Genomic DNA, 26972 nt, shown 5'->3' on the forward strand with positions numbered 1-26972 from the left:
AAACACAAACACACATCCTTCACACATTGAACCGGAAACCCCCAACACCACACCAACACTGTACTATACAGCAGAATTCAAAAGAGCTACTGCCCTGAGATAGAAGCTGTTTTTCAGCCTATTTGTCCTTGTTTTTATTATTCTGTACCATCTGCCAGGTGGTAATAGTTCAAAAAAAAAAAAGGGTTCCCAGGATGAGATGGATCTTTGAGAATGTTTTGAACTTTCTTAAGGCAGCGGGAGCTATAAAGCTCTTCCAAAGAGGGGAGAGGGCAACCAATGATCTTCTGGGCAATGACATTAACCATCTGGAAAGCTTTCCTATCTGCCACTGTGCAATTGGCAAACCATATAGAGGTGCAGTATGTTAAAATGCTCTCTATGGTGCAGCGGTAGAAGGTCACCAGCAGTTTCTCATTCAGTTGTTGTTTTCTGAGAAGCCTCAGGTAGTATAATCTCTGTTGGGCCCTTTTGACCAGGGCTGCAATGTGGGCACCCCAGGTCAGATCCTCTTTTAGGGTTACACCCAGAAACTTAAAACTGGCCACTTGCTCCACTCGGTCTCCATTGATAAGCAAGGGCTGGATGTCTGGTCTTTTCCTTCTATAATCCACTTTAAGCTCCTTGGTCTTATTGGTGTTGTTGTATAATAATTTTCTATGGATTTATAAAATAAAGCAACCCCTTTCCATTTTTGTTAAACCTGTGCCAGCTGTGTTTTAGTGTTTCAGAAGCTCTCATTGTGCTATTAGAGATAGGATTATCATGATTCTAATTATTTTTCCCTTTCAGGTATCTTTTTAATTGTGGAGAAGGAATACAGCGCCTTATGCAGGAGCACAAGTAAGTGAATCAAAAATACAGTAAAATATTGATGCGTGTTAAATATCAAGAGCCGAGGTGGTGCAGTGGTTACAATGCAATACTGCAGGCTACTTCTGCTGACTGTCAGCTGCCTGCAATTTGGCTCACCATGCTCAAGGTTGACACAGCCTTTCATCCTTTCAAGTTCAGCAAAACGAGGACCCAGATTGTTGGGGGCAGTATGCTGACTTTGTAAACCACTTAGAAAGGGCTATAAAGCACTACGAAGTGGTATATAAGTCTAAGTGCTATTGCTATTTCTATCTTCCAATTATTTCTTGATGTGAATAATAGAGGCAGTGTAGTGGGAAAGAGAATCAGGGGCAACAAAGTGGAGTGCCTCAAAGGTGTGGTGGTTAACTGGGATCAAAATAGGAGAGAAAATAGGAATGCCACCTTGAAATGTTATATGGTTGCAGGTACCACCTACAGCTTCTGTTATTAAATCCCAGTAAAGCTGTTGTGAATTATAGTCAGTGTTCTGAGAAGAAAGAAGCTGTGCTGGCCAGTTTCAGTGTGTGGAAGAACGGAAAAGTACCCCCAGTTGATGCTTTAATTCAGAAAGCATATAGCACTAACTTTTATTGGCAGGGAGAAAAGAGACATATGAAGTTCATTATTTATAATTATGCATCAGATGTTTTACCCTTTACAGTAGCCATTGATAGGCAGGGAACATTTAAAAAACTGCTATATGCTTAATTTACAAATAAACTTTGAGCCCACAGCCATGACCCAGTACTGTGCCTCAGCAGTACAGTAAGGATTCATAAACTTATAAAAAAGAATGAGAATCGCCACTTAAAAATTGTAAGGCTGGAATTCTTACATGAACTTGTAACATTTTTTCTAGTACAGGTAGTCCCTGTGTAATGATCCCTCATTCAGCAACTGTTCAAAGTTAACACAGTGCTGAACAAATGGTAGTTATGACTGGATGGAAATTAATCAAGGAGAGAACAACCTAGAACTAAGGACATATTTCCTGACAGAACAATTAATCAGTGGAACAACGTGCCTTCAGAAATTGTAGGTGCTCCAACGCTGGAGGTTATAAAGAAGAGATTGAATAGCCATTTGTCTGAAATGATATAGGGTTTCCTTCCTGAGCAGGGGGTTGGACTACAAGACCTCAAGGTTCCCTTCCAACTCTGTTATTCCGATTGGCTTCCGAGCTATAGCTGTTGCAATGCCCCCTCTGTCACATGATCAGTATTCAGGTACTTGGCAGCCTGACTGAATTTATGACTGCAGCATGCACTTTAACTCCCACTGTACTGCTGTTGCCTACCCCGGTTGCCCCAGCTAACATTTGTGTCCTCTTCCTCTCTTGCTGACAAGGTGCATCAAGCTGAGGCACCTGCTGACCCTTTATGAGGCGGTGGAGTACAGGGTGGCCAAGAGGGCAGAGATGGGGAGAGACAGGAGGTGAGAGGAATTGAAGCAGAGGCAGGTGCAGCAGGGCAGGAGAAGCACAAGGTCCTCAACTAATGACAGCACAATCCTCCCCTAATGACCACAACTAGAATAGTGGAACTGCCATTGCTAAGTGGTGTAGTCACAATAAATTTCACCTTATGACCACTTTGCTTCTCAGCAGAAATTCTGGTACCAGTTAGGGTTGTTAAGCAAAGACTATCTCTACAAGACCTGTAAAATACTGCAAAACAATTTTCATCCAGTATTTAAAATCTTTTGGGAATGGTTGTGGAGAAGATAGTTGTGCGGTAGCTTCAGATGACCCTCTATGGATCATATTGATTCCTTTCAGTCAGGATTCAGCTTTTGGATCATGGTATCATTCTGGGCCAGCTCCAGGGATTGGGGAGGGACACACAGTATTATGCTGGTTCCTCTCTTTTCTCCTGAGTTGATACCAATTAGTGGTGGTTGTGAGGGAAGAATCTTGCCTTTGTCCCCTACTTTTGGGACAGAGTTTGGTGCTGTTTCTATTCCTATTCCTATCTACATGAAGCTGCTGGATAAGCTGATCCATTGCCCTGGAGTGAAATATCATCAGTACGTTGATGATTATTATACATCTACCCCCTGGCAAATCAAGCGTGCTACTGATGTCCTATCTTTGTTCCTGGAGGCTGTAGGGATATGGATGGGGAAGAATGAGATTGACCTGAACCCTGGTAAGACTGAGAGGCTTTGGGTTTTGAAGCCTTCTCATTCTGGGTCTAAACCATCTTTCGTATGAATGGGATTTCTGTATCCTAGTCAGACCTGGTATACAACTTGAGAGTCTGCTTGGACTTGTGACTCCTACTTAAAGAGCATGTGGCCTTGGAGAACTTTTGCACAATTTTTAATTGTGCCTCGGTGGTTTTCATTCCTAGAAGCTCTGCTCATAATCGCTCATGTCTTGGTCTCCTCCCTGGGCACTGTACCTGGGTCTACCCTTAGAAAAGTATCAGGAAAGTTGAGCTGGTGCAAAATGTGTGGTGTGGGCAGATTTATTGCCCCTAAAATGGCAAACCTGCACCTCTGTTCTGCAAGCTTGATTAACTACTAGTTTTCTTTCAGGTTCAATTCAAGGTGCTTTTTTTAACCTTTAAATCTCTTCATGGTATGTGAGCAATTTTTTTCATAAACAATATGAAATGTAACAATAATTAATTTTAGAGTAGTTTGTATTTATGGTTTTTATGGCTTTATTGTACACCACTCAGAGTCATGATTCTCTGAGATGGGTGGCATTTAAATGAAGCAAATAACTAAAATAAAAATAAATAAATAAATCCTGTGCTGATTTTGAAATTTGTTCTTTGATCTTTCATTTCCTAAAATAGTAACACAGAGTTTTGTGGTTATTTATTACTGAATTTGGTTTGTTTTATTGTTTAACGTGTCACCTAAAGTTGCTTGGACAATTGGCGAGACTTACCAATGGAATGAATTAATGAATGAATCAGTCAGTGAATGAGGCATTGAGGATGATATTGGATGTGATGATGACAGAAGCACGTAAAATATTATTTTACTTAATTCCATTAAAAGTTTGTCTTTATTGCAGGTTAAAAGTGGCTCATTTAGACAATATCTTCCTCACTAGAATGAATTGGGCAAATGTTGGTGGTTTGTCTGGTGAGTTCAGTAGATAAATATATTCTATATTCCCAAATGTGCTGCATCTTTGCCTGCTGCTTTTCCTTTTCAGTTTATATATATTTTTAAAAATGCTGTTATTAGGAATGAGTGAAAGAAGGGAGAGGATTACTAACACAGCAACTACCAGGAAAGGGGATTATACCAGGGATGTTACAAAATATATTTGAGGAATTGGGAAAGAATATTCTAAAATCAGTGACAACTGCAGTGACTTAATTTGATAAGAAAAACTTGGCTAAAAGATTTGCAAATGTGGAAGAGAAAACTGGAAGAATCTGCAGCACAAACAATTGGAGAAGTTAAACATATTGAGGAAAAAATGGAAATCCCAGAAAATATGATGAAAACAGTAACCAGAGAAATGAATGGACCCAGTTGTGGCATAGCTGGAACAAGGAGGAAGAAATTCATGAGAGACAGTAATTTTGGAACAACCTGGGGAAGGCATTAAGTAAAGAGCTGCTAATGTTTTAATATAATCTATGGAATGGGAAAAAGAAGATGTAGGTACAGAAATGAATAGAATGCACAGAAGCAATATATAAAGATGAAAACTGTTTCTCTGTCAGGAGGATGACAAAGAGATCAAGTTATTCAACAGTACTTCAACATCAAGTTAATTTTATCCAAAGAAATGCCTACCAGAAGATTCTTACAAGGAAAAAATAAAAAACAGGCTTGTTTGAACAGAAGTAAAATGATAAATACTGTCATAAAAGATTGAAAATGGATTTTTTGTGGAAAATAGCAGTAGCCCTTAGACTTATATACCGCTTCACAGTGCTTTATGGCCCTCTGTAAGCAATTTACAGAGTTATTACAGAGTTAAATGGTTAAAAATGTGTGATTTTTTGCTCTTGTTAAAAAGAGGATATAGAACCTTCCTGAAGGCCAGTAAAGTTGGAATCAATCTAAGCTCCAGGGGTTTAAATATAACAGATATTTATATCTATGAACTATATGTTCAGTTTATCAATATAAACTACAGTAAACTATAGGTAGTTCTCGACCCACAACCATTTGGTCAGTGACCATTCAGAGTTATGATGGTGCTGAGCCAATAGACTAGTCTTTGAAATTGCAACTCTCCCAGCATCCCAAAGATCAGATGATCATGATCTAGGTGCTTGGCAATCCAGACGCACTTACAACCAGTTGCCAAGCACCTTGTGATCATGTTATTGCCATTTTCAACCTTCCCTGGTGTCTTCCAGAAAGTCAATGGGAAGACATCAGGAAAGGTTTCAAGTCACTGGGGTAAGTCTCTTCTGCCCAGGCACCTTCTACCAGCTTCTTAGGCAACTCTGCACACTCTTCCCTGATCAATGTACCTCATACATCCATCCTCCTTGATCCTTTCCAAACAACAGTGCCTTTCCTACTCCTTCTCACCTTCTTCTTTGTGCATCCTCCTCTGAGCTTCTCCTTGCTCCCTCTCCCACCTGGCAGCAGCCACTTACCACCCTGTAGGCCTGGGATTTGAAACTTCCTGTTGACTTCTCCACTGGCCTTGACTGTGTGAAGCCAGCAGGAAGTTGTCTCATCTAACAACGACGGAATTCAGTTAATGATGGCAATTGTAACTGCAGGGATTGTGGCCACTAAATGATAATGTCAGCCATAATGTTTTCTTTCTCTGTTGCTATAGCACTAATCTTTTTTTCAAAAGTTTTCTGCAATTTTATCTAAAGAGAATTATAACATTCACACTCTTTATCCTTTCATTCAGGAATGATTCTTACCTTAAAGGAAACAAGAGTTCCTAAATGCATTCTTTCTGGACCACCACAACTGGTAAGTTGTATTGTACTCTTTTTTTTTTTGCAGTGATTACCGACTCAATTATCTTTTAAGAATAACAGCATTAAGAATTAAGTATGTAATAGGACAGTGCCTGCATCAACATTTTTTTCAGAATAAGTGGTATGATCTTACATGAATTGGTAAAATACACATCTACTTAAGTTGACTTTTTAAAATTGACAGGATTCTTAAGACATTCACATTTTTTCAAGTTTCTACAGAATTCTAATGAAATACTTCAATTAAGAGTAGAGAGATAGTCCTCTCGCATAAAATCTGAAGTCTATACAAAACAGTACATTACAATCTATCCTGCAGAATAGTCTCATTATTCTTTATCTAGGAATTAGAATGGTTGCATTGTATATAAATTTCTAGAGAAATGCAGATTTGGGGACATAATACTTATTCCTTATTTCGGAAACATTATTTTCTTCCTTAAAATTATCGCTTAAACTGTGATGAGTATTCCTCTTTTAAGATACTTTTTATTACTTTCCAAGGCTGCTTTTGCATATTGGTATTTTAGGGGGCAAAATAAGATTCATTGTTCTGAGCTGATGTAGTGTAATAGTGAAGTTAAGGATTGGGAATTCCTAGGTTTGAGTCTCAGCTGCAGTGAATTAAATGAATTGCTTTAGAGTTAGACAAACTTTTTTTCTTCTCTGTACCCCATCCTCATGTGCCATAATACATTCCCGAATTGTTGAAAGGATAATAATGAGATCACATGTATGACATATTTTGAATGCGTAAAAGTATAGTAAAATGTAAAAAGTGTCTTATTCTATTAGGTGAAGTGCATAACATGTGAGAGTAATCAGTGTTACTAAGTTTCTAGGAAATAATAGTTGTTGTTCTTATTGTGTATATTTCAGCAAAAATATTTAGAAGCAATCAAAGTATTTGCTGGTTCAATGAAAGGAATGGAGATAGGTAAGTGCTATCTTTGAAATTGTATTTCAAATTCGGAGTTGCTGGTGGTGTATTGTTTTGCATCATGGCTGTATGGCAGACTGATCAAGAAAAGAGAATTTCTGTACATCGTTGCTTGTTTTTCTTGATTCCATGCTGTGCTGTCAGTTTTTAAGGTTACTAGCTACATCTTTTCTTTAAAATGCATCTAGCAAAGCCATCTTAAAGCTTGAAGCATAAGAATTTTAAACTGTGTTTGACATAATTATGTTTAGATCTCTTGCACAATTTTATCGAAAGCAGTAACTCTAATGACTTAACATTCATTTCCCGTCTATGTTGTTCCTAGTTGTGCAGTCTTTTTTGGCTACAGAATATGAGGATGAAACAATGGTAGTACAACAGGTCCCTCTGGTAGGTGAGTAAGGTATCCTAATTTTAAATAGGGAGTGGGTAGAACACAGTAAATTATGTGCTATAGGGATCTAAACATCATAACAATTCTATCACTTCTGATTCTAAACAATTGAGAGGTAGCAATAAAGGAACCTGTGCTTGATTATGAGATAGAGAGCCTGCCCTAGTTGTAGAAAATTTTGCTGTACCATAACTTTGTTCCATTGTCTTACAACTTTCTTTTTCTTTTATACTGGAGTACAGTATACACTAAAATCATATTGATTGATTGAACTTATGCAGCTGCTCATCTCACTTGCATGTGACTCTGGGAAGCATACACAATTAAATCACAGCAACGAACCATTAAAATCAACTAAAATGCTTAAACATTACCGTTTAAAAAACCACAATAATAAAAAGAGGATAGTGCAGTCTAAACCTATACATATTGTAGCAATTTAAGGGGCTGCACACTTCCATGGGATCCCCAAGCCCAATGGCACATCCAAGTTTTAAGTGCCTTTCAGAAGGCCAGCAGGGATGGGGCAAATCTCACCTCAAGGGAACGTTATTCCAGGGGATGGGTGCCATGGCAGAAAAAGCTGTCTTTCTGGGTCCTGCCAAATGAAGCTCCTGGGCCAATGGGTCCTGTAGCATTTCCCTTTTGCCAGACCTGATGGGATAGGTACATGAAATTGGGGAGAAGTAGTCCCTCAAATAATCTGGTCCCGTGCCATGTAGGGCTTTAAAATCATAACTGGCACCTTGAATTGGACTCAGAAGGATCGTGGCAACCAGTGTTGCTTTCAAGCAGAGGAGTAAAACAAAACAGTTCTTGAAGCACACGTAACTACCTGAACCACAGCATTTTGTACCAGCTGAAGCTACTGGATGGTCTTCAAGAGTAGTGTTAACAGTAATCCATTTGGGAGGTGCCTAGGATATGAATGACTGAAGTTAGAGTCTTGTGGGTCAGGAATGGAGGCAACTGGCACACAACATGAAAATGTGCAAAGGCCCTCCCGGCTACAACAACCACCTGCTTTTTGAAGCAAGAATTGTGAGTCCAGAATAACTCCCGTTTTGTGCACCAGATCAGTTTGGGATAGTTCAACCACATCCAGCACCAAAGATGGTAACTCTATGGATTCAGAAGGTCCCAGTATGCGAAGCCACTTACTTTTGCCAGGGTTCAGTTGAATATCAGGATAAATACTTCATTAACTGAATTCAAAGCTTACAGATAGTATATTAGCTTTCCTGAGTCCAGTACTGTGTGTCAGATGGAATTTCTGCCCTATACTGTGATTACTTCTAGTTTTTTTATAATCACATATTAGTGGGTGATGGGCGGGATAAATGAAAACCCTGGTATTTTCCAATTATCGATATATGAATGAAAATAATGAAGTTTGTTTATAATATTCTCCAGTAGCTACTAACATGCTTACTGAGAATTATGTGTGAAAATGTTCTTAACAGACTATGAAAACAGTTAAGTTTGAGGTTTTATTTTCTTATTTCATACAAAGCCATAAAAACAGTTTGTATGTTTTTGACTCATTTTTGGACAATGCTATGTCAATAGAAGCAATTGTGACCAAATCAGCGAAATGCGGTTCTGTACAATATATGACTGTAATCAGTGTCTGCAAAACAAAGAGATGTACATATTTTAACCTTATCCTTGTCCCTTTCCTCTTTCCACCATTTATGTGAAACAAGCAAAAGCTGACTGTGAGCAAAGGATACATCCAGACTCTAAATCGCTAATAGACGAGGATGATCAAAAACATATCTCAAGGCCAGAATCTCCCTCTGATATGAATAAAAAATCACCTGATAGAACAGGTGAGGAAGCCTCACCCTTTGTCAATGAAATGGGACCCACCAGGAAGTTTTCATGGTTGGGGAGGGGGAATTTTCTAGATAAGCAATTATAATTTAAGTTGCAGCATGAAGTTTAAAAATATGTCCATATTTCACAAAAGAAACTACCACAGAAACTGGATAAATTTAGGAATGTATGCCTTAACAATGTCTTAATATTTTTAAAATATTAAGTTTTCATTAATGTTTTGTCGCATTAACTTAATATACAGTAGAACCTCTGGTCACAAATGCTTCTGACCACGACCAAATCGGGTTCCGACCAAAAAATCCAACATTTTTGAATTGGGTCATGTTTCAAAAATCAGGTAGCGATCAAACACGGCTGTGGCCGATTCTTTTTCCATGCCGATTTCCCCTTCTGCGCCAATTTATTTTTGTAGCCATATGCTCAGTCAGTCTCTCTTCCAGTCATGATCAAATCGGGTTACGACCGAAGTTACAGAACCAATTACAGTCGTGACCTGAGGTTCTACTGTACTCTACTGTTAATATTTATCTTGATGTTTTGGGGTCTATAATGCCCAAGCTGGTTTACACAAAATACTTAAATACTATTGAGGGTGTCTACTCTTCTGGCATATGGTATTGTTCTGGGGTGACGGTATTATTCCCCCCCTGCATTATTACACCCCCCCCAACTGAAAAAAAATAGGATAGAAATTCAGGAACCTTAGATTTTCTCAGGGGTGAAATAAAATTATGAAGTCTGTAAATATAGTTGCCATGTCTGCTCAAATGTGTAAGATGGCTCTAGAAAGATGTTGTGTTATCTTGTTGCTTTTCGTAAAAAAAAAAAACATCTTAAATTTTAGGTGTATTTTGGTTTTGAAACACAGGATTTATCTGTCTGTTGTGGTTTTTTTTTTTAAGGCAGCAGGAGACAGATACTTGAAAGGGACTCATCTCTTGTTGTTGCATATGTTTGTAAGGTAAGAGCTCTTCTCCATATTGAGGATATCTCAGTCATTGGGGATCCTGTCATGGTATAAAGATTCAGTGTGATGCTATAATTTTGAGCTAGGGGAACATTTGATATGAAATAAATATGATCCAAATGCTTTTCTTATTAGAAAAGCTGGGTGAAAGAAATGCTAAGATTGCAATCCTCCTAAGTATGCATTTTTAGGATTTCACTGGGTTGCATATGCTTGGATGTTTCTCATATAGATTGTGGAAATAAATTGTCAGAAATGGTAGGAGTTAAAAGTGCATATTGCATATCATAGATTTATAGACTTCTCCCTAATATTTGTGTTTATAATTGCAGCTTTTGATTATCTTAGACCTGCCTTCCTCATGAGATGATTTATTATTTTTGTGTGCATTGCGTACACTTGATCTTAGCCAAAAGGCTGAGAAGTAATGCTTAGAGTGGCACAGTGGCCCATGCTCACCTCCCACTTGGAAGGTTGACAGTTTGATCTTAGGCAGCGGCAGATGTTTCTCTTATCAGGGCGCAAAGAGAATTTATCTGCTGTGAACTTCGCGTAGGTGCCAGGAAGGGCGTCTGGTCAGGAATTAAAGAGTCATAAAAAAAAAAAAATGAGTACATTATTTAGTTTGCCAAATGTATTCTCCATTCTTAATAAGACATTTCATTCCTTTTTGTTTGTCCTCTCTTAGTATTTCTAATGTTAGTGTTGGGATGTAAGTAGATGCATTTTACGATATAATGTCAACGTTATCATTTGATTTGACTGAACACACTGCTAGGAATACATGGTGAAATAACCAATATTTATTTGTAGGTCCATCCAAAGAAAGGAACCTTCTTAGTTTTAAAAGCAAAGGAACTTGGCTTGCCTATGTAAGTATGGAATTCCTTTGAACGTTTGTATGTGGAATGTCATCAATCTTCAGAGACTGGTTAACTTTTTTTTTTTTAGTGGCAACGCAGCAATTGCGCCCATAATAACAGCTGTGAAGAATGGAGAGAATATCGTGTTTGAAGGAAAAGAGGTAAAACTTTCTGAAGGGTCCTAAATAAAAGGACCCTTTTATTCCATGGGTTGGGAGTTTTTTAGTTTATTGTTTAGGGCAGAGAGATTATAACCTAACATTTTTGTTTGGCCTTTGCTTCAATCAGTGGGAATATTTAAATGAATTGAGTCCACAAAACTATTGATTTATGTAATGTAAAAAAGCACATGACATTTCTCACTTATTCAAAGGGAAACTGTTAAGTTGGACCTGTTCATCATTGGTGGTTGAGGTGAACAGCTTTCTGAGCTCAAAAGTTCATATAACGTGATGGAACAGTTTGACAAACAACAACAATAACAGCAAAGCTTTTCCTGCCTGGGCTTGGCTAGTCTAGTAAAGAGAAGGACCAGGGGAGACATGATAGCAGTCTTCCAATATCTGAGGGGCTGCCACAGGGAGGAGGGGGTCAAGCTATTTTCTAAAGCTCCTATAGGCCAGACAAGGAATAATGGATGGAAACTGAACAAGGAGAGATTTAACCTGGAAATAAGGAGAAACTTTCTGACAGTGAGAACAATCAACCAGTGGAACAGCTTGCCCTCGGAAGTTGTGGGAGCACCATCAGTTGAGACTTTCAAGAAGAGATTGGACTGCCATTTGTCAGAAATGGTGTAGGGTCTCCCGTTTGGGCAGGGGGTTGGACTAGATGACCTACAAGGTCCCTTCCAACTCTGATTATCTGTAAATCTGTAAATCTGCGCTGTGATCCCTGCTTCTTGGTCATTATGGGAAATGTTTCCCAGTAATGTTTCCCTCCCTGTTGAAATGTGGGCTGTGGGAGATTTTAATAAAACATGTGTAGTGGTGGTGTGTATTGACTTGGGTATCTTATTGCAGATCTTGGCTGAAGAACTTTGTACGCCTCCAGAGCCAAGTTTAGTGTTCATTGTACTGGAGTGCCCTCATGAAGGTTTTATAGATGCCGTCTGTGAAAACAGTACACTGCTAAGGTATGATTAAGGAAAAGCTCAGTTGCTTTTCAGCAACCAGGATGATTAGGGGACTGAAGACTAAAACATGAAGAACGGTTACAGGAACTGGGCATGGCTAGTCTAGTGAAGAGAAGGACCAGGGGAGACATGATAGCAGTCTTCCAATATTTGAGGGGCTGCCACAGAGAGGAAGGGGTCAAGCTATTTTCTAAAGCTCCTGTAGGCCAGACAAGGAATAATGAATGGATAACAAGGAGAGATTTAACCTGGAAATAAGGAGGAAACTTTCTGACAGTGAGAACAATCAACCAATGGAACAGCTTGCCCTCGGAAGTTGTGGGAGCGCCATCATTTGAGACTTTCAAGAAGAGATTGGACTCCCATCTGTCAGAAATGGTGTAGGGTCTCCTGCTTGGGTGGGCAGTTGGACTAGATGACATACAAGATCCCTTCCAACTCTGATTATCTGTTACTTGTTTTCATATTTTGTATTAAGGAATCACTGGGCAACAGCTTTCTTGCCATGTCTTTATTTGTCACCATATCTTTTGGAAATATGAGTCTGTTTTTATCCTTGTCAATCCATGTCAACCACTCATTTTTATACTAAGACAATAAGATGTGGCAAAGTATTAGTAAATGTACTGCATATAGGATTGATTCCTTCAGTGGGTATATAAATACAGATAGTCCTCAACTTACAACCATTCATTTAGTGACCATTTGAAGTTACAATGGCACTGAAAAAAGTGACTTATGGCCGTTTTTTGTACTTAAGACTGGTCCAGCATCCCCATGGTCGCCCAATGAAAATTTGAATGCTTGGCAATGGTTCATATTTATGAGGGTTGCAGAGTCCCATGGTCATGTGAACACCTTTTGCGACCTGACAAGCAAAGTCAATGGGGAAGCCAAATTCACTTAACCACCGGATTACTAACTTAACAATTGTAGAGATTCGATTAACAACTGTGGCAAGAAAGTTTATATAATGGGGCAAAACTCACTTAAGAACTGTCTCAGTAATAGAAATTTGAGGTTCAATTGTGGTCTTAGGTTGAGGAGTATCGGTAGTTTGAAAGTCAGTAGAGTATTTAAAAAGAGTATGTTTATAGTACAAATATGAGCTTGTATTTTTGCAGCCACAAAACCTATCTACATTTAATAGTTTTATTTATATTATTCAGTAATTTAAGGCCATAACTGAATTTTTGATTCACTAGGTCCAATGTTGAACTCTCCTCTATCAGAATTAGATTGGCATGTTGAGATATAAGGCTGCATCTTTTGCTAAATTCTGGTCACCTGTGGAATCTATACGCCCAGGCCTTTGTGCTTGGATCCTGTAGATACTGGGATACTAACTATCCTGATACGTGGTTACACTATATAGTATTTTAGAAGCATAATCTGCCATCTTGAGAATTTCTGCTTTTATATCAGATCTTTTGTTTCAGGTATCAACAAGACAATCCAGAAAATTCTGTGGCTTTAATTGTTCATATCACTCCAGACTCTGTTCTGAAAGATAGTCGGTATAAGCAGTGGTTAGAAAGGTTTGTGTCTAGCGTTAATGTTGCTTTACTTTGACATAATGCTGGTAATTTAACTCATCCTCACCAATTGTTTACCGTTAGAATGATAATTAGCATTGTTTAATACTTGGCACTTACACAATTTTTGAAGTGCTTCCCACACATTTGCAATAATACTTAACTTGTAACATAGAACAATATTACAAATATAAACAAAGTCCAGAAAAAGTTAAATCTGTATCTAAAAGAAGAGAATCGAGTTTCTGACTTATTCACTGTCATGACAATATGTCAGCATTTGGGTTTATTTGTTTTAATGTATTTCACAGGCAAATCTGTGATCGGAAAGCATGATAAAAGCTTTCTCGGTGTTTCTCAGATGAGGACATCTTATGCTTTTTCTTAGTTGCTTTTTTTTACTCATACTGTTCTATCAATGTGATAAACACCTGTGGTAGTACACCTTGTGTTCTATTTTTAAAACCTTCCTTATATGGGAAGTTGACATACAAGGTGTGAAAGTCCTGTCTTCATGTTATGAGTGATAGGCATATTGCATTTGTATACATAGTTTCAGGTGAAAAATACAGATGAGAATTCCAAAAGGGGAGTGCAGGCAATATAACTGACCATTAATGGGGTGATACCATGTTTCTCATATAATAAGGCCGGGTCTTTTTTTTTTTTTTTTTTGAGCCCCCAAAATGGCTAGGCTGTCTTTTCAGGGTGACTTAATTCCCCCCCTTGCATCTCTTCGGGCAGGTGGGCGGCGACGGCTTGGATGTTGACCTCGGCGTTGGTGGGGCACTCCTCAGACGGGGTCAACGCAGGCAGCACCATATCCGGGTGTGCCACAAAGTACTTCCTAACGGCAAGCCCCCACCATTCCCCCCATTTCGCATCTTTTAATATAGGCCTTAATTTGGGGAGAGGGGCTTAATTTCATTTCATGCCTATAAAACATGCTGGGACTTCCTATTGGGGGAGGCCGTATTGTTGGAGAAACAGGGTAGACATTGCAGCCAGATTGCCCTCATAACATACCTGACCTCTGATTGAACTAAAACTATCATGAGAAGCACCAAGAAGAACAGACAAGAGCCAAGGCATTAGGCTGTAAAATAGCTTCTATTTTGCTTGGACAGACAATGATGGTGAAACCCAATGTAAAATAGAATTTCCTTACCCTGTTTAGAATATCAAGTTTTAAAATACGCCTGATTTTTTTCTTACCCTCCAGCTTTGGTGAAAATACTCAACACCTGATACTCAACGAAAATTGCAAGTCAATACATCATCTTCACAGCTACAGAATTCAAAGTCAGCTCAATTACATACATCCAAAGATCTTTCCATTGCTTAAAAACCACCACCCAAGCAAGGTAAGAAGATAATAATAGTAAATATTAGTTATGGAACAGCTAGAAGGGTACGTTTCTGTTTCAGCCGACTTGGTAGTATGCTTTTATGTTTTTCTGTCTACCCATCAGGAAGAAGAGGCTGAGTTCAGTGTGCCTGTGACTCAAGGAGAATGCCTCCTCAAATACCAGCTGAGACCCAAAAGAGAATGGCAGAAGTTGGTAGCCATTTCAGTTTGCCTTCATAGCATGAATTCAGTCTTGGCCAAAGACCTCCTTGACCCCGAGCATTTTTGTTATCTTTCTATCTTTTTCCTGATCAACTGGACATTATTTTAATATTAACAAAATGAAATATCTTTTGGCAAAACATCAATGTATTTTAATCTCCATGTTTTGCCCCATAACCTTGGAGAATATGCCAGAGTAGTGCTTGTTTTAAATTGTGCTTACTAAATAAAATAAAATATATAAGGATACATAATATATTTCAAAGTAAAATATTTGAACTTCAGATGCCATCTTCTGAATTAGGTGTCCCATTTTGAGCATAAGCAGCTGGCTGTAGAGGGAATTGTTCGGAATCATTTCCAGAATGCTCAAAGCAATCTATACAGGGTGTCATATTTCATGTCTAATATGGGGTGCAGTTGGAATGGGATGTTTTGGACGCTGTTATGTCATTTGTAATAATCGTATAATGGTGCAAAAATGCATGTATCAAATTTATCTTACCATTATATAAGTGGCAAATGCATTTTCCATGTTAGAAGGAGCCACCCAGAGTTGTTGAGGGTCAGGTGACATACAGGTTTAATAAATCACTATTATTATTAAACAATTGAAGTACGATACATAAGAAAATACGCTCAGAAATTTATCACATAAAGAATTCCAGAAAATCCAAGATTGCTTAAAGGTCTCTTTCTTACTTGTCAATCAAAAAGAAAAATCAGATATTGATAATCATGTTGTAATCTTGCTGTTAAGTTTGATATAAATGATAAACAGAGAAGAGAAAAGCCATTTACTAAATAGGTTTAGATGGAAATCACCAAACATATTTTCTGTTTATAGTAGTACCTGTTAACTTAGTCTCTGAGTTGCTTTTTAGTGGGAGTGGGGAACAGTGGTTTCTGGGTCTAGAAGGCTACATAGAACTTGGAAGTATGAGCATGTGTGGGCAAACAATTTAAAAACACAACTGCATTTCTAATAGTTGTTTCCTTTTATACTATAGTATCTTGTATTAATTAGGGGCAATGCTTTTTTTTTGTAGCTGAGATCTATGGCCTTTATTTAGAGATCATATTGTTTGAATTGGGTGGCCATATAGATAGCTAGACAGATAGACAAGAAAATAGATAGGCTGGCCAGTTGGCCTCAGGAATATTTGGTCAGTGATGTGCTAAGAACTGGTAGAGCAAAAATGTATGCATTTTCCTGCAGTCTGTAGGTTGGCCACTCTTGAGTAAATGTTTCTCAAAGTTGGTAGGTTTTTCTTTGTGATAAAAGCATCAGAATGGTTAAAATAATAAAATAACCCTTGCTCTTAGAAAATAAAATGTTTGTTAATAGCTTCTCATTGTCTCTTGTGTTTTTTAGGGACGCTGTTTTTAATTACAATCCTGCTGAATATGTAGTTGAAGCCTTGCAACTCCCTGACTTCCAGGATTCGGTGCAGACATGCCATGAGAGCTTGTCAGTGAAACCAGCAACATCAGGTCAATAAGCTATTTGCAGGACGTATCAACATATCCAGTCAAACAGCTGACTGGAAAAGCCTACATTTGTTATTTCTGATACAGTTTGAGAAATTCATTTAATAGACATAAACTTGTATAAACAGTTTGATAATCTCTAAAAGTCAATGGTTAAAAAACAGGTTATCAACTTTGAAGGCGCCCACTTCTCTAATGATTTGTAAATGTTGAGTTACTTGTGAGGCAGCTGTCTTCTGAAATAGTGTTGTGTTCTGTCCATGCAAAGTTATTTCTTTTTCTTTTTTGTTAAAGCTGCCTACTTTTACAGTATTTTTGAAGGGCTGTTGTTCAGAAACATCCAACAGTGAAGGATGTAATCTCTATGTTAGATCATTTTTTGAGACAATATTTACCTATCTTTCCATGTAGGTAACTTGTTGTATCTTCAAGTTGAGGGGGAAAAAAGGTTTTTTAGAACATTATAAAAAAAAGCAATTTCTTATAAATTTAGAGCTGCTTATTTGTAAAAGATGGCCTTGGTGAATGTGTTCAAATGTTTATAGTAGAATATAGAATTCAGATTAACTGTGGGAAGGGACCTTGGAAGATTTTTAGTCAGGAGACCTTATACTATTCTAGAAAAATGGCTGTCCAATCTCTTCTTAAAAACCTCTAGTTCTGTAGGCAAGCTGTTCCACTGGATAATTGTTCTCATTGTCAGAAAATTTCTCTTTAGTTTTTGTTAGGATTTGGGGATTAACCCCTAGAAGAGTATTGCAGCAGTAGTCAAGCCAGGAAGCCAAACGAGAGTGGAAGGGCCCCAGAGTATACACACACTGAACACAAACACTGTTTGTAGTTTAAATAGTTTTTAATCCAGTTAGAGTTTAAGCATTGTCATTCAGTCCATTAAGTCATTCACAGTATTTCCATCCAGTAAGACTCACTAGTATAGTCCAAGATCTTTATCAGCCGATAAAGATATCTTCTCCTCCTCCGGTTTCATTCTCCAGAGAAACAAACGCTGGATATTCAGCAAACAGTAGCTAACAATAACAGTTCAGTCACAGGCACTCACAGTCAGTAATCACAGTTAGTCGCAGCAAGACACAGTTAGTCGCAGCAGCACACAGTTACAGTTACAGACAGTAACAAACAGACAGTAAGCTTTCCAGCTTCTAATGCTTCCTTATATTGTAACTTCTAACCGCACCCTTAATCGGCTAATTGCCTGCTGCATTGTGCTTAAAGTGATAAGCACTTAAACCATGATATCTAAGTTTTATATATTTATTCACCCAAACCATATTTGGTATCAATGTTATACCTAACATACTCCCCTTTTGGGTGAAATAAATATATAATACCTTTACAATCTTATCCCATATTTTTCACAACTCTCCTGGTGCTTACTGGCACCTTGGGCTTTAGTAAAATTATCAGCTAAATTGTCCTCCGACATACAGTACTCTAGCTGAATCATCTTACTTCTTACAGATTGTCTCACGTTTAGGTATCTTAGATCTGTATGCTTGCTCCTTGTTTTTACTCCAATATTTGTGGCCATTTGAATTGCTGCCTGATTATCTTCATGTATAATTATAGGATAATCTACAGTTATACCTATATCAATTAACATTTGTTTATACATTATTAATTCTGTACATAACAATGATAAACAGGAGAATTCTGCCTCCATAGTAGACAAACTTATATGCTGTTGTCTTATTGACTTCCAGCCTATTAATGTCTTACCCAGCATTATGGCTGTTCCTGAAGTCGACTTTCTAGTGTCTCTTTCTGATGCAAAGCTAGCATCTGCATAAGCACACAGAATTAAATCACCCTTTGGTTCTAAATACAATGAATAATTCATTGTCTTTTTAAGATATCTTAATATCCTCTTAGCTGCAATCCAGTGTCTTTCACATGGTGCAGAATTGAATCTAGCCAACTGATTCACGCAGTACGATATATCTGGTCTAGACCAATTACTAATATAACTCAAACTACCAATTAAAGATTGATAAATCACCTTATCAAACTCAGGGCTTTGTTCATCAGTGTTGCTAAACTCCTGACTCATTGGAGTCTTAGCTGGCTTACAAAGCTCCATCTTGTAATCTTTTAGTAATTTGCTTATCTTATCTTCCTGAGATATCTTAAAACCTTTCCTTGTTTTCTTTATATTCAAACCGAGATACTTCTTTATCTCCCCTAATTGCTTGATCTTTATTCTCTTTCCTAATGATGTCTATTATTTTATTTGCCTCATCATTAGTTTCAGTAATCAAAGCAATATCATCTCATATAAATAATATGTTTTAATGGGGCGTGCAAGTAAGCAGTTTCCACATCTAGATGGTTAACTATATAGTTTTTACTAGCTGCCCACACTAAAGCTGCCCTCAAGGTTGCTGCCTTAAGACTAGGTGCAAACACCTCATCATAGTCATTAGCATTCTGCCTAAAACCTTGGGCTACTAACCTTGCCTTATGGATTAAATTACCATCCTTATCTATTTTTACCTTAAATATCCATTTGCAGCCAATGGATTTCTTTCCTACAGGTAATTTGGCATTTTCATACACCTTCATATCTCTTAATGAATTCAGTTCCTTATTCATTGCTGCATACCATCTTTCTTTTTCCTTATTAGGATACTTTTTAATTTCTTCTACAGAATTAGGAACTTGATTAATCTGGCACACTGTGTTAGCCTGGTACCTATCAGGCGGTCTAGATATACGTGTAGTTCTTCTGGGAATTACAGGGCTTACAGGAGGACTTTGTTGAACTACTACCTGTTCATCTTCCTCATCCTGTTCAGCTATTGAATCTGTTTCTTCCTTCATGGGCACTATTTCATCCTGTATTTGTCTCTTTACTTTATTTTTAAAGTTACAGGGATAACTAATGGGATTTCTATAGGATTCAATAATTACATCTTTATTGGCATCCTGTTCTAATTTCTCCCATCCTTCATGTTCTAGAAATTGGGCACTAGCACTACATAACACTTTAGATGTGCCTTTCTCCCAAAATCTATATGCCCTATGGTTTGCCTGATAACCAACGAAGAAAAACCTTTTAGCTCTATGTTGCCCTTTTTTTCTGAGTTGTGCAGGAATATGCACCCATGCTGGTGCACCAAATGTGTGCAGGTAACTTAGATCAGGTTTCCTGCCATGCCATCTGGTAAATGGAATTTCACCTGTCGTTGTATTAACAACGTTGTTCAATATGTTATTAGCACACATTGTAGCCTCCCCCACAAAGAATCAGGTAACCCAGAATCATTTAACATTGTTCTAACCATTGCCTGTAGTGTTTGGCCTCTTCTTTCAATAAAAGCGTTATGTTCTGGCCTGTATGGAGCAGACTTCTTATGCTCTATTTCAGCTACCTTAAGTCTGTTCTGGAATTTGTTATTAATAAATTCGCACCATTATCTGTCACCAGGGTTATCAGTTGCCGTTTAGACTTTCTTTCAGCAAACCTAAGCCAATTGAAAAATGTTGATATGTTTCAGTTTTGCTTTTCATTAAATAGCAAAACCCATATCTAGAATAATGGTCCATAATGCTCAGTATATATCTAGCACCCCCATACTGGGTTTCTTTGGACCTATTATGTCTGCAAATACTACTTCTAAAGGTTCTTTTGTTTTGAAACCATTTAGCCTATTTGCAGGCAATACTTTGCTCTTATCTTCACAGCAAACATTACAACGCAAATATTTATCACAAGATTTTAACCTTATTCCTTCAGATAACTCAACTGTACATTTTAGCATTTTAAAATTTACATGCCCCAAACGCCTATGCAATAAATGGATACATTCTTCATGAGGCTTTATATTATTAAATACAGTCTGAGCCTCCCTTTCTTACTATTATCTAAGACATATAATGTTCCATTTAAAGCTGCAGTTACCCTTTTGTTATCTTTTTCAATTATGCAATTATTATCCTTAAAAGTAATTACATAACCTAATTTATCTAATACCCTTACTGAAAGCAAATTAAACTTTAGTTGCGGTACATACAACATTTTTATATCCTGGTTTATGTACGGACAATGTGCAAAACCTTGACCTTTCGCTTTCAGGTTCCAGCCATTTGCAAGAGATATATGTTGAGAACTTGTAGACATTTTTATAAATTTTGTCTTATCTCTTGTGATGCAGTGGGATGCGCCACTGTCAACCACCCATAAATTATTCTTCACATCAGAGTTGCTAAACGTGGCTAGTTCAAATGCTTTCTTTGGCTTTTTTACATTCTGGCCTTTTCTCTTTTGCAGAATCTTGCCAAATGTCCTCTGCCTCCACAATTAAAACACTTTTTAATTGTGTATGCCGTCGAAGATAAATTCTCTTCTTCCAGGTGCTTTACTTTGCTTTGCTGGTTTCTTTCAAGCTTTGAAGATAATTTCTCTTCTTTCTTATCTTCTCTCAGCTCGTCACGCTCACGCCTTCTTCTGGCTTCTTCTAGTAGCCTGCCTGTAATCTCGGTTAATGAGAGGCTTTCTTTTGGCAATACTTCCAACGAAGTCACATAGTCATCATAGCTTTGATCTAATGAAGATAATATTATATAGACTTGTTGCAGTTCATTAAATATAAGCTCTTTTTCTTGCAAATCTTGAAAAATGCTCTTCATACAGTTTAAATGAACTAACATATCTCCATTCCTCTGAAGATGCGTTCAAAAAGCTTCCGTGTAAGATTTATATGTGCTCCTACACTGTCCCGAACATAAATCTTCCTGAGGTTCTCCCAGCAGTTTGCAGCATTTTCTTCTCCACGAATATGGACAAGCTGCTGATCACAGAGAGTCAGTCCTATGATGCATAAAGCCTGCTCATTCTTCAGTTTAAAATCTTGTAACTTTTCTTTATCATCATCATTAGCAGGATCCCAGCTACTCACATCTGGTGGGTTTGCTATAATGTCCCACAAACCTTCTCTGCGTAGAAGTAAACTACATTTCATTGACCATGAAACATAGTTTGTTCCATCCAGCCTGGATATCATGGACAGTTGTGACAAATTTACTTGTGCCATTACTCTTCAGATATTTTGACTATTTTAAACTAATTAAAACAGTTTGTTTTTACAGTAATGTGCAACTCACACCAACTCTCTCTGCTATATCCTGGTTAGTTAGACTATGCTGCTGGGCCCATAACCAATGTTAGGATTTGGGGATTAACCCCTAGAAGAGTATTGCAGCAGTAGTCAAGCCAGGAAGCCAAACGAGAGTGGAAGGGCCCCAGAGTATACACACACTGAACACAAACACTGTTTGTAGTTTAAATAGTTTTTAATCCAGTTAGAGTTTAAGCATTGTCATTCAGTCCATTAAGTCATTCACAGTATTTCCATCCAGTAAGACTCACTAGTATAGTCCAAGTTAAGAGTCCTTGCAATATCTTTATCAGCCGATAAAGATATCTTCTCCTCCTCCGGTTTCATTCTCCAGAGAAACAAACGCTGGATATTCAGCAAACAGTAGCTAACAATAACAGTTCAGTCACAGGCACTCACAGTCAGTAATCACAGTTAGTCGCAGCAAGACACAGTTAGTCGCAGCAGCACACAGTTACAGTTACAGACAGTAACAAACAGACAGTAAGCTTTCCAGCTTCTAATGCTTCCTTATATTGTAACTTCTAACCGCACCCTTAATCGGCTAATTGCCTGCTGCATTGTGCTTAAAGTGATAAGCACTTAAACCATGATATCTAAGTTTTATATATTTATTCACCCAAACCATATTTGGTATCAATGTTATACCTAACAGTTTTTATGTTTATATTATGGATTCCCTATTCTGTACAAGTATTTCATTTTTAAGTAATAATCCATATCTTTGGTTTCATGCATTTAACTGCCTTTTTCTTATTTTCTAGAAACCCAAGATTGCTATCCAGAAATTGTATTCTTAGGAACTGGCTCTGCAGTACCAATGAAAATACGGAATGTTAGCTCTACCCTGGTAAATATTAGGTAGGTTACAGTTTTAAAGAAAGTAATGGATAGTTGCTCACAAGAAGATATGAGTGGATAAAAGTGTAATACCTGATTTGTAACTTCTCCAGCAGGAAACAATTGCCTTCATTACTGATTTTGATTTCAGTCACATTCAACTGGAAATTGATATAGGAAAGAATCCTTTGTAATATTTCTGTCTTGATCTCACTAGTAGACGTTAATCTACCTGTTGTCTTCTTTATTTAATTGCTGACTCCTGATTTCTTTATCAAATTGAAATGCTTGTTATTTTAATCATACATTTGAGAGCTAAAATTAAAGCAAATAAGCAAAGCTCGTAGAATCTTCGTCATAGAAGTAGAATTTTCCATATTGAAATCAAGGGTAAATCTAGATTGTCCTGAGATACAGTTCTACAGATCAGGATATGGTTCTACATGGAAACTAGGATTACATGAAATATTGTGAGGGAAGATGTAGCATGTCAGGATCATGGCTTCTGTAAATGCAGTTTTTAAAATCTATTGATAATAATGTATACATTCTCTTTTGCTAGTCCTACTCAATCTGTTCTTCTGGATTGTGGGGAAGGAACCTTTGGCCAACTTTGCCGCCACTATGGAGATGAAATTGACAAAATGTTATGCAACATTGCAGCAATATTTGTTTCACATATACATGCTGATCATCATACAGTGAGTGGTATATAATAATTACGCTGTAATTTTATTATTTTATTGTTACCAGTAGTCCTCCCTTAATGATGGTAATTGGCACCAACAGTTCCACTGCTAAGTGACATGGTTGTAAAGCACAATATCATGTGACTGAGCTGACTTACAGTGGCAGTTGCAGCAGTCCTGGTTTCCACTGTTAGGGCAAATCCCAATGGCTGCAGTGTCCTGCAGTGACATGACCTGAAAGCTTGTGGGAATTGATCTTGTTTGTTGAAAACTGGTGAGGAAGGTCAAAATAGCAATCATGTGACTGCTGAATGCTGCAGCATTGTAACTGAGTTACCCTGAGTTGAAATGGGTAATAAACAAATTTAATAACAAATAATAAAATTGCAATCTGGTTGCCAAGTACTAAAATTGCAGTCATGTGACTGGGAATGCTGCAATGTCCATAACTATGGTGACCCATTGTAAGTACCCCTCATTCAATATCATCATAACTTTGAATGGTTATTGAACGAGTGATTTTTTTTCAGCGAGGACTACCTGTATATTGACTATAATCAGTGGCTCTGGATATCATTGTTCCTTCTATGTTTTCCTATCGAACTTCCTGAATTTCCTATCAAAATCTATGTTACTAATTTTCTCATTTACAAACAACTTTGTAATGACGTTAATATTGATTAATTAAACAGTGAGCTAAATTTGTTAGCATCAGTATGAACAGTATTTTAACACTATAAACAGTATTTCAAAACTTACCGATAATGCTGTTTTCTAGTGTTAAGTAAAACTATATTGTCTTCTATGTATTGAAAGGACATCTATATATACAACTTTTGCCTTTCTACAATCAACTTGCTTTAACAAGAAATATTTAAAGATGAGCATATAAGAAATTTTTTTTCACCAATTCATATTTGCCAACTTTCTTTCTTCTAGGGCTTGTTAAATATCTTACTGCAGAGACATCGTGCACTTGTAAGTATTTGTTAATTAATTTATACTATTTATAAAGCTTCTCATCTCACAGCAATGACTCTCGACATATGATTGTAATAAAACCTGCCCATTATGGTCACATGTCACAATGGCCATTAAGTAAAGTGTCTGACTTAATGATCCCTCCATCCCTGCTCTCCCCAATACAATTATTAAGTGGTCTTTAAGTGGAACACCTGAGGGTGAAGGAGGTCCTTGGAAGCCTGGTCCAGTCCCACCTGCCCCAGCCCTCCCAAGATTGCCCCCACCCCCGAGATGCCCCATCCTCTGCTTCCTGCCTCTTGGGTCCCCATAGACTTTCCCCAGTCCTTTGGATCCCCTCCAAGCCTTAGGGCTGATTCCCACCCCACCAGGCCAAACATCCTCCTCATTACTTTTTGAAGAACTCTAAGGCCTTTCAGAGCATTGGAATGGCTTGCCTCATCAAGTGGCCATGTGGTGTGATTCCAGAAATGGCGGTTAAATTTAATAGCTAACCGAATTGCAGTTCGGCTTCTGGAATTGCACCGTGCAGCTGGGGGAGAAAGTGACCCTTTCTGCTTTGCTAATGTGGTATGCATAGCATTTCAGAAACCTCCGGGACCTGAGGATATGTGGACTTTTAAAAGAGCAGGACAGGTCGCTTTGTCCCTCAGATGCATGGCACGAGGCAGCCGCCATGTTTCCAGTGGCTGAATTGCATTCTAATATCATTGCTGCTTCAAGCCATGTGGCCATGGCACAAACCACTCTTTTCCTGCCTTAACAAGGGAGTGTTATCTCGTGACTGGGCAGAAGTGGCCATCATTTTGCCCCACCCATTTATGCCATGAGACAAAGCACTACATCTTGCTTCCAAACGAACTTTCACAGTGCTGCAAATGGACCGATTTGTCGTTGGGCTGCATGGTATGATTTTGGAATCGTGACTTAGGCTGAAGGCTGACCCATTATAAGTCAAAGACTACATACAGGTGAAACTCGAAAAATTAGAATAATGTGCAAAAGTTCATTTATTTCAGTAATGCAACTTAAAACGTGAACCTAATATATGAGATAGACTCATTACATGCAAAGCAAGATAGTTCAAGCTATGATGTGTCATAATTGAGATGATTATGGCTTACAGCTCATGAAAACCCCAAATCCACAATCTCAGAAAATTAGAATATTGTGAACAGGTTCAATATTCTAGGCTCAAAGTGTCCCACTCTAATCAGCTAATTAAGCCATAACACCTGCAAAGGGTTCCTGAGACCTCAGTCTGGTTCAGTAGGAAGCACAATCATGGGAAAGACTGCTGACCTGACAGTTGTGCAGAAAACCATCATTGATACCCTCCACAAGGAGGGAAAGCCTCAAAAGGTAATTGCAAATGAAGTTGGATGTTCCCAAAGTGCTGTATCAAAGCACATTAATAGAAAGTTATGTGGAAGGGAAAAGTGTGGAAGAAAAAGGTGCACAAGCACCAGGGATGACCGCAGCCTGGAGAGGATTATCAGGAAAAGGCCATTCAAAAGTATTGGGGACTTTCACAAGGAGTGGACTGTGGCTGGAGTCAGTGCATCAAGAGCCACCACACACAGACAGATCCTGGACATGGGCTTCAAATGTCGTATTCCTCTTGTCAAGCCGCTCCTGAACAACAAACAACATCAGAAGCATCTTACCCGGGCTAAAGAAAAAGAGAACTGGTCTGTTGTTCAGTGGTCCAAAGTCCTCTTTTCTGATGAGAGCAACTTTTGCATCTCATTTGGAAACCAAGGACCCAGAGTCTGGAGGAAGAATGGAGAGGCACACACTGCAAGATGCTTGAAGTCCAGTGTGAAGTTTCCACAGTCTGTGTTGATTTGGGGAGCCATGTCATCTGCTGGTGTTGGTCCACTGTGCTTCATTAAGTCCAGGGTCAACGCAGCCGTCTACCAGGAGATTTTAGAGCACTTCATGCTTCTTTCCGCAGACGAGCTTTATGGGGATGCTGATTTCATTTTCCAGCAGGACTTGGCACCTGCCCACACTGCCAAAAGCACCAAAACCTGGTTCAGTGACCGTGGGATTACTGTGCTTGATTGGCCAGCAAACTCGCCTGACTTGAACCCCATAGAGATTCTATGGGGCATTGCCAAGAGAAAGATGAGAGACATGAGACCAAACAATGCAGAAGAGCTGAAGGCCGCTATTGAAGCATCCTGGTCTTCCATAACACTTCAGCAGTGCCACAGGCTGATAGCTTCCATGCCACACTGCATTGAGGCAGTAATTGCTGCAAAAGGGGCCCAAACCAAGTACTGGGTACATATGCATGCTTATACTTTTCAGAGGTCTGATATTGTTCTATGTACAATCCTTGTTTTATTGATTGCATGTAATCTAATTTTCTGAGATTGTGGATTTGGGGTTATAGCTATAAGCCATAATCATCTCAATTATGACAAATCATGGCTTGAACTATCTTGCTTTGCATGTAATGAGGCTATCTCATATATTAGTTTTACCTTTTAAGTTGCATTACTGAAATAAATGAATTTTTGCATGATATTCTAATTTTTCGAGTTTCACCTGTATACAAAGATTAAAACCTTCATAACAATAATCATTCATGATGCCCAGGTTAAACAATAATTCCCAAAACAAAAACCATATCACCAGTAGAGGTCACCCAGCTGCCTGCCTAAATGCCTGAGGGAAGAGCCCTGTCTTCAGAGCCTTTATGAAGGCTAACAGTACTGGAGGTAACTTGATCTCTGAGGGAACTCTTCACAGGGCAGGCACAGCCACAGAGAAGATACGATTCCTGGATCCAACAATAT

General features: G+C 38.2%; 1 protein-coding gene across 2 annotated transcripts in view; it reads left to right on the forward strand.

The window, feature by feature from the left end:
- ELAC2 (elaC ribonuclease Z 2) overlaps positions 1 to 26972 on the forward strand; it is a 34731-nt gene that overhangs the window by 1540 nt on the left and 6219 nt on the right. For both annotated transcript variants that reach the window (XM_087955633.1, XM_026676985.2), the window contains exons 2-18: positions 793 to 843; positions 3887 to 3957; positions 5711 to 5775; positions 6663 to 6720; positions 7049 to 7117; positions 8824 to 8949; positions 9862 to 9920; positions 10740 to 10798; positions 10878 to 10950; positions 11812 to 11924; positions 13364 to 13462; positions 14682 to 14823; positions 14932 to 15017; positions 16405 to 16523; positions 22420 to 22516; positions 23058 to 23196; positions 24124 to 24162. In XM_087955633.1, the coding sequence (XP_087811759.1) occupies positions 793 to 843; positions 3887 to 3957; positions 5711 to 5775; positions 6663 to 6720; positions 7049 to 7117; positions 8824 to 8949; positions 9862 to 9920; positions 10740 to 10798; positions 10878 to 10950; positions 11812 to 11924; positions 13364 to 13462; positions 14682 to 14823; positions 14932 to 15017; positions 16405 to 16523; positions 22420 to 22516; positions 23058 to 23196; positions 24124 to 24162 (1465 nt within the window). The remainder of the gene's footprint in view (positions 1 to 792; positions 844 to 3886; positions 3958 to 5710; positions 5776 to 6662; positions 6721 to 7048; positions 7118 to 8823; positions 8950 to 9861; positions 9921 to 10739; positions 10799 to 10877; positions 10951 to 11811; positions 11925 to 13363; positions 13463 to 14681; positions 14824 to 14931; positions 15018 to 16404; positions 16524 to 22419; positions 22517 to 23057; positions 23197 to 24123; positions 24163 to 26972) is intronic.

The sequence above is a fragment of the Notechis scutatus genome, chromosome 2 (genome assembly GCF_049901735.1).
Source record: "Notechis scutatus isolate UNSWTSFEM ecotype Mainland chromosome 2, rNotScu1.2, whole genome shotgun sequence".
In the NCBI taxonomy this organism is placed as follows: domain Eukaryota; kingdom Metazoa; phylum Chordata; class Lepidosauria; order Squamata; family Elapidae; genus Notechis; species Notechis scutatus.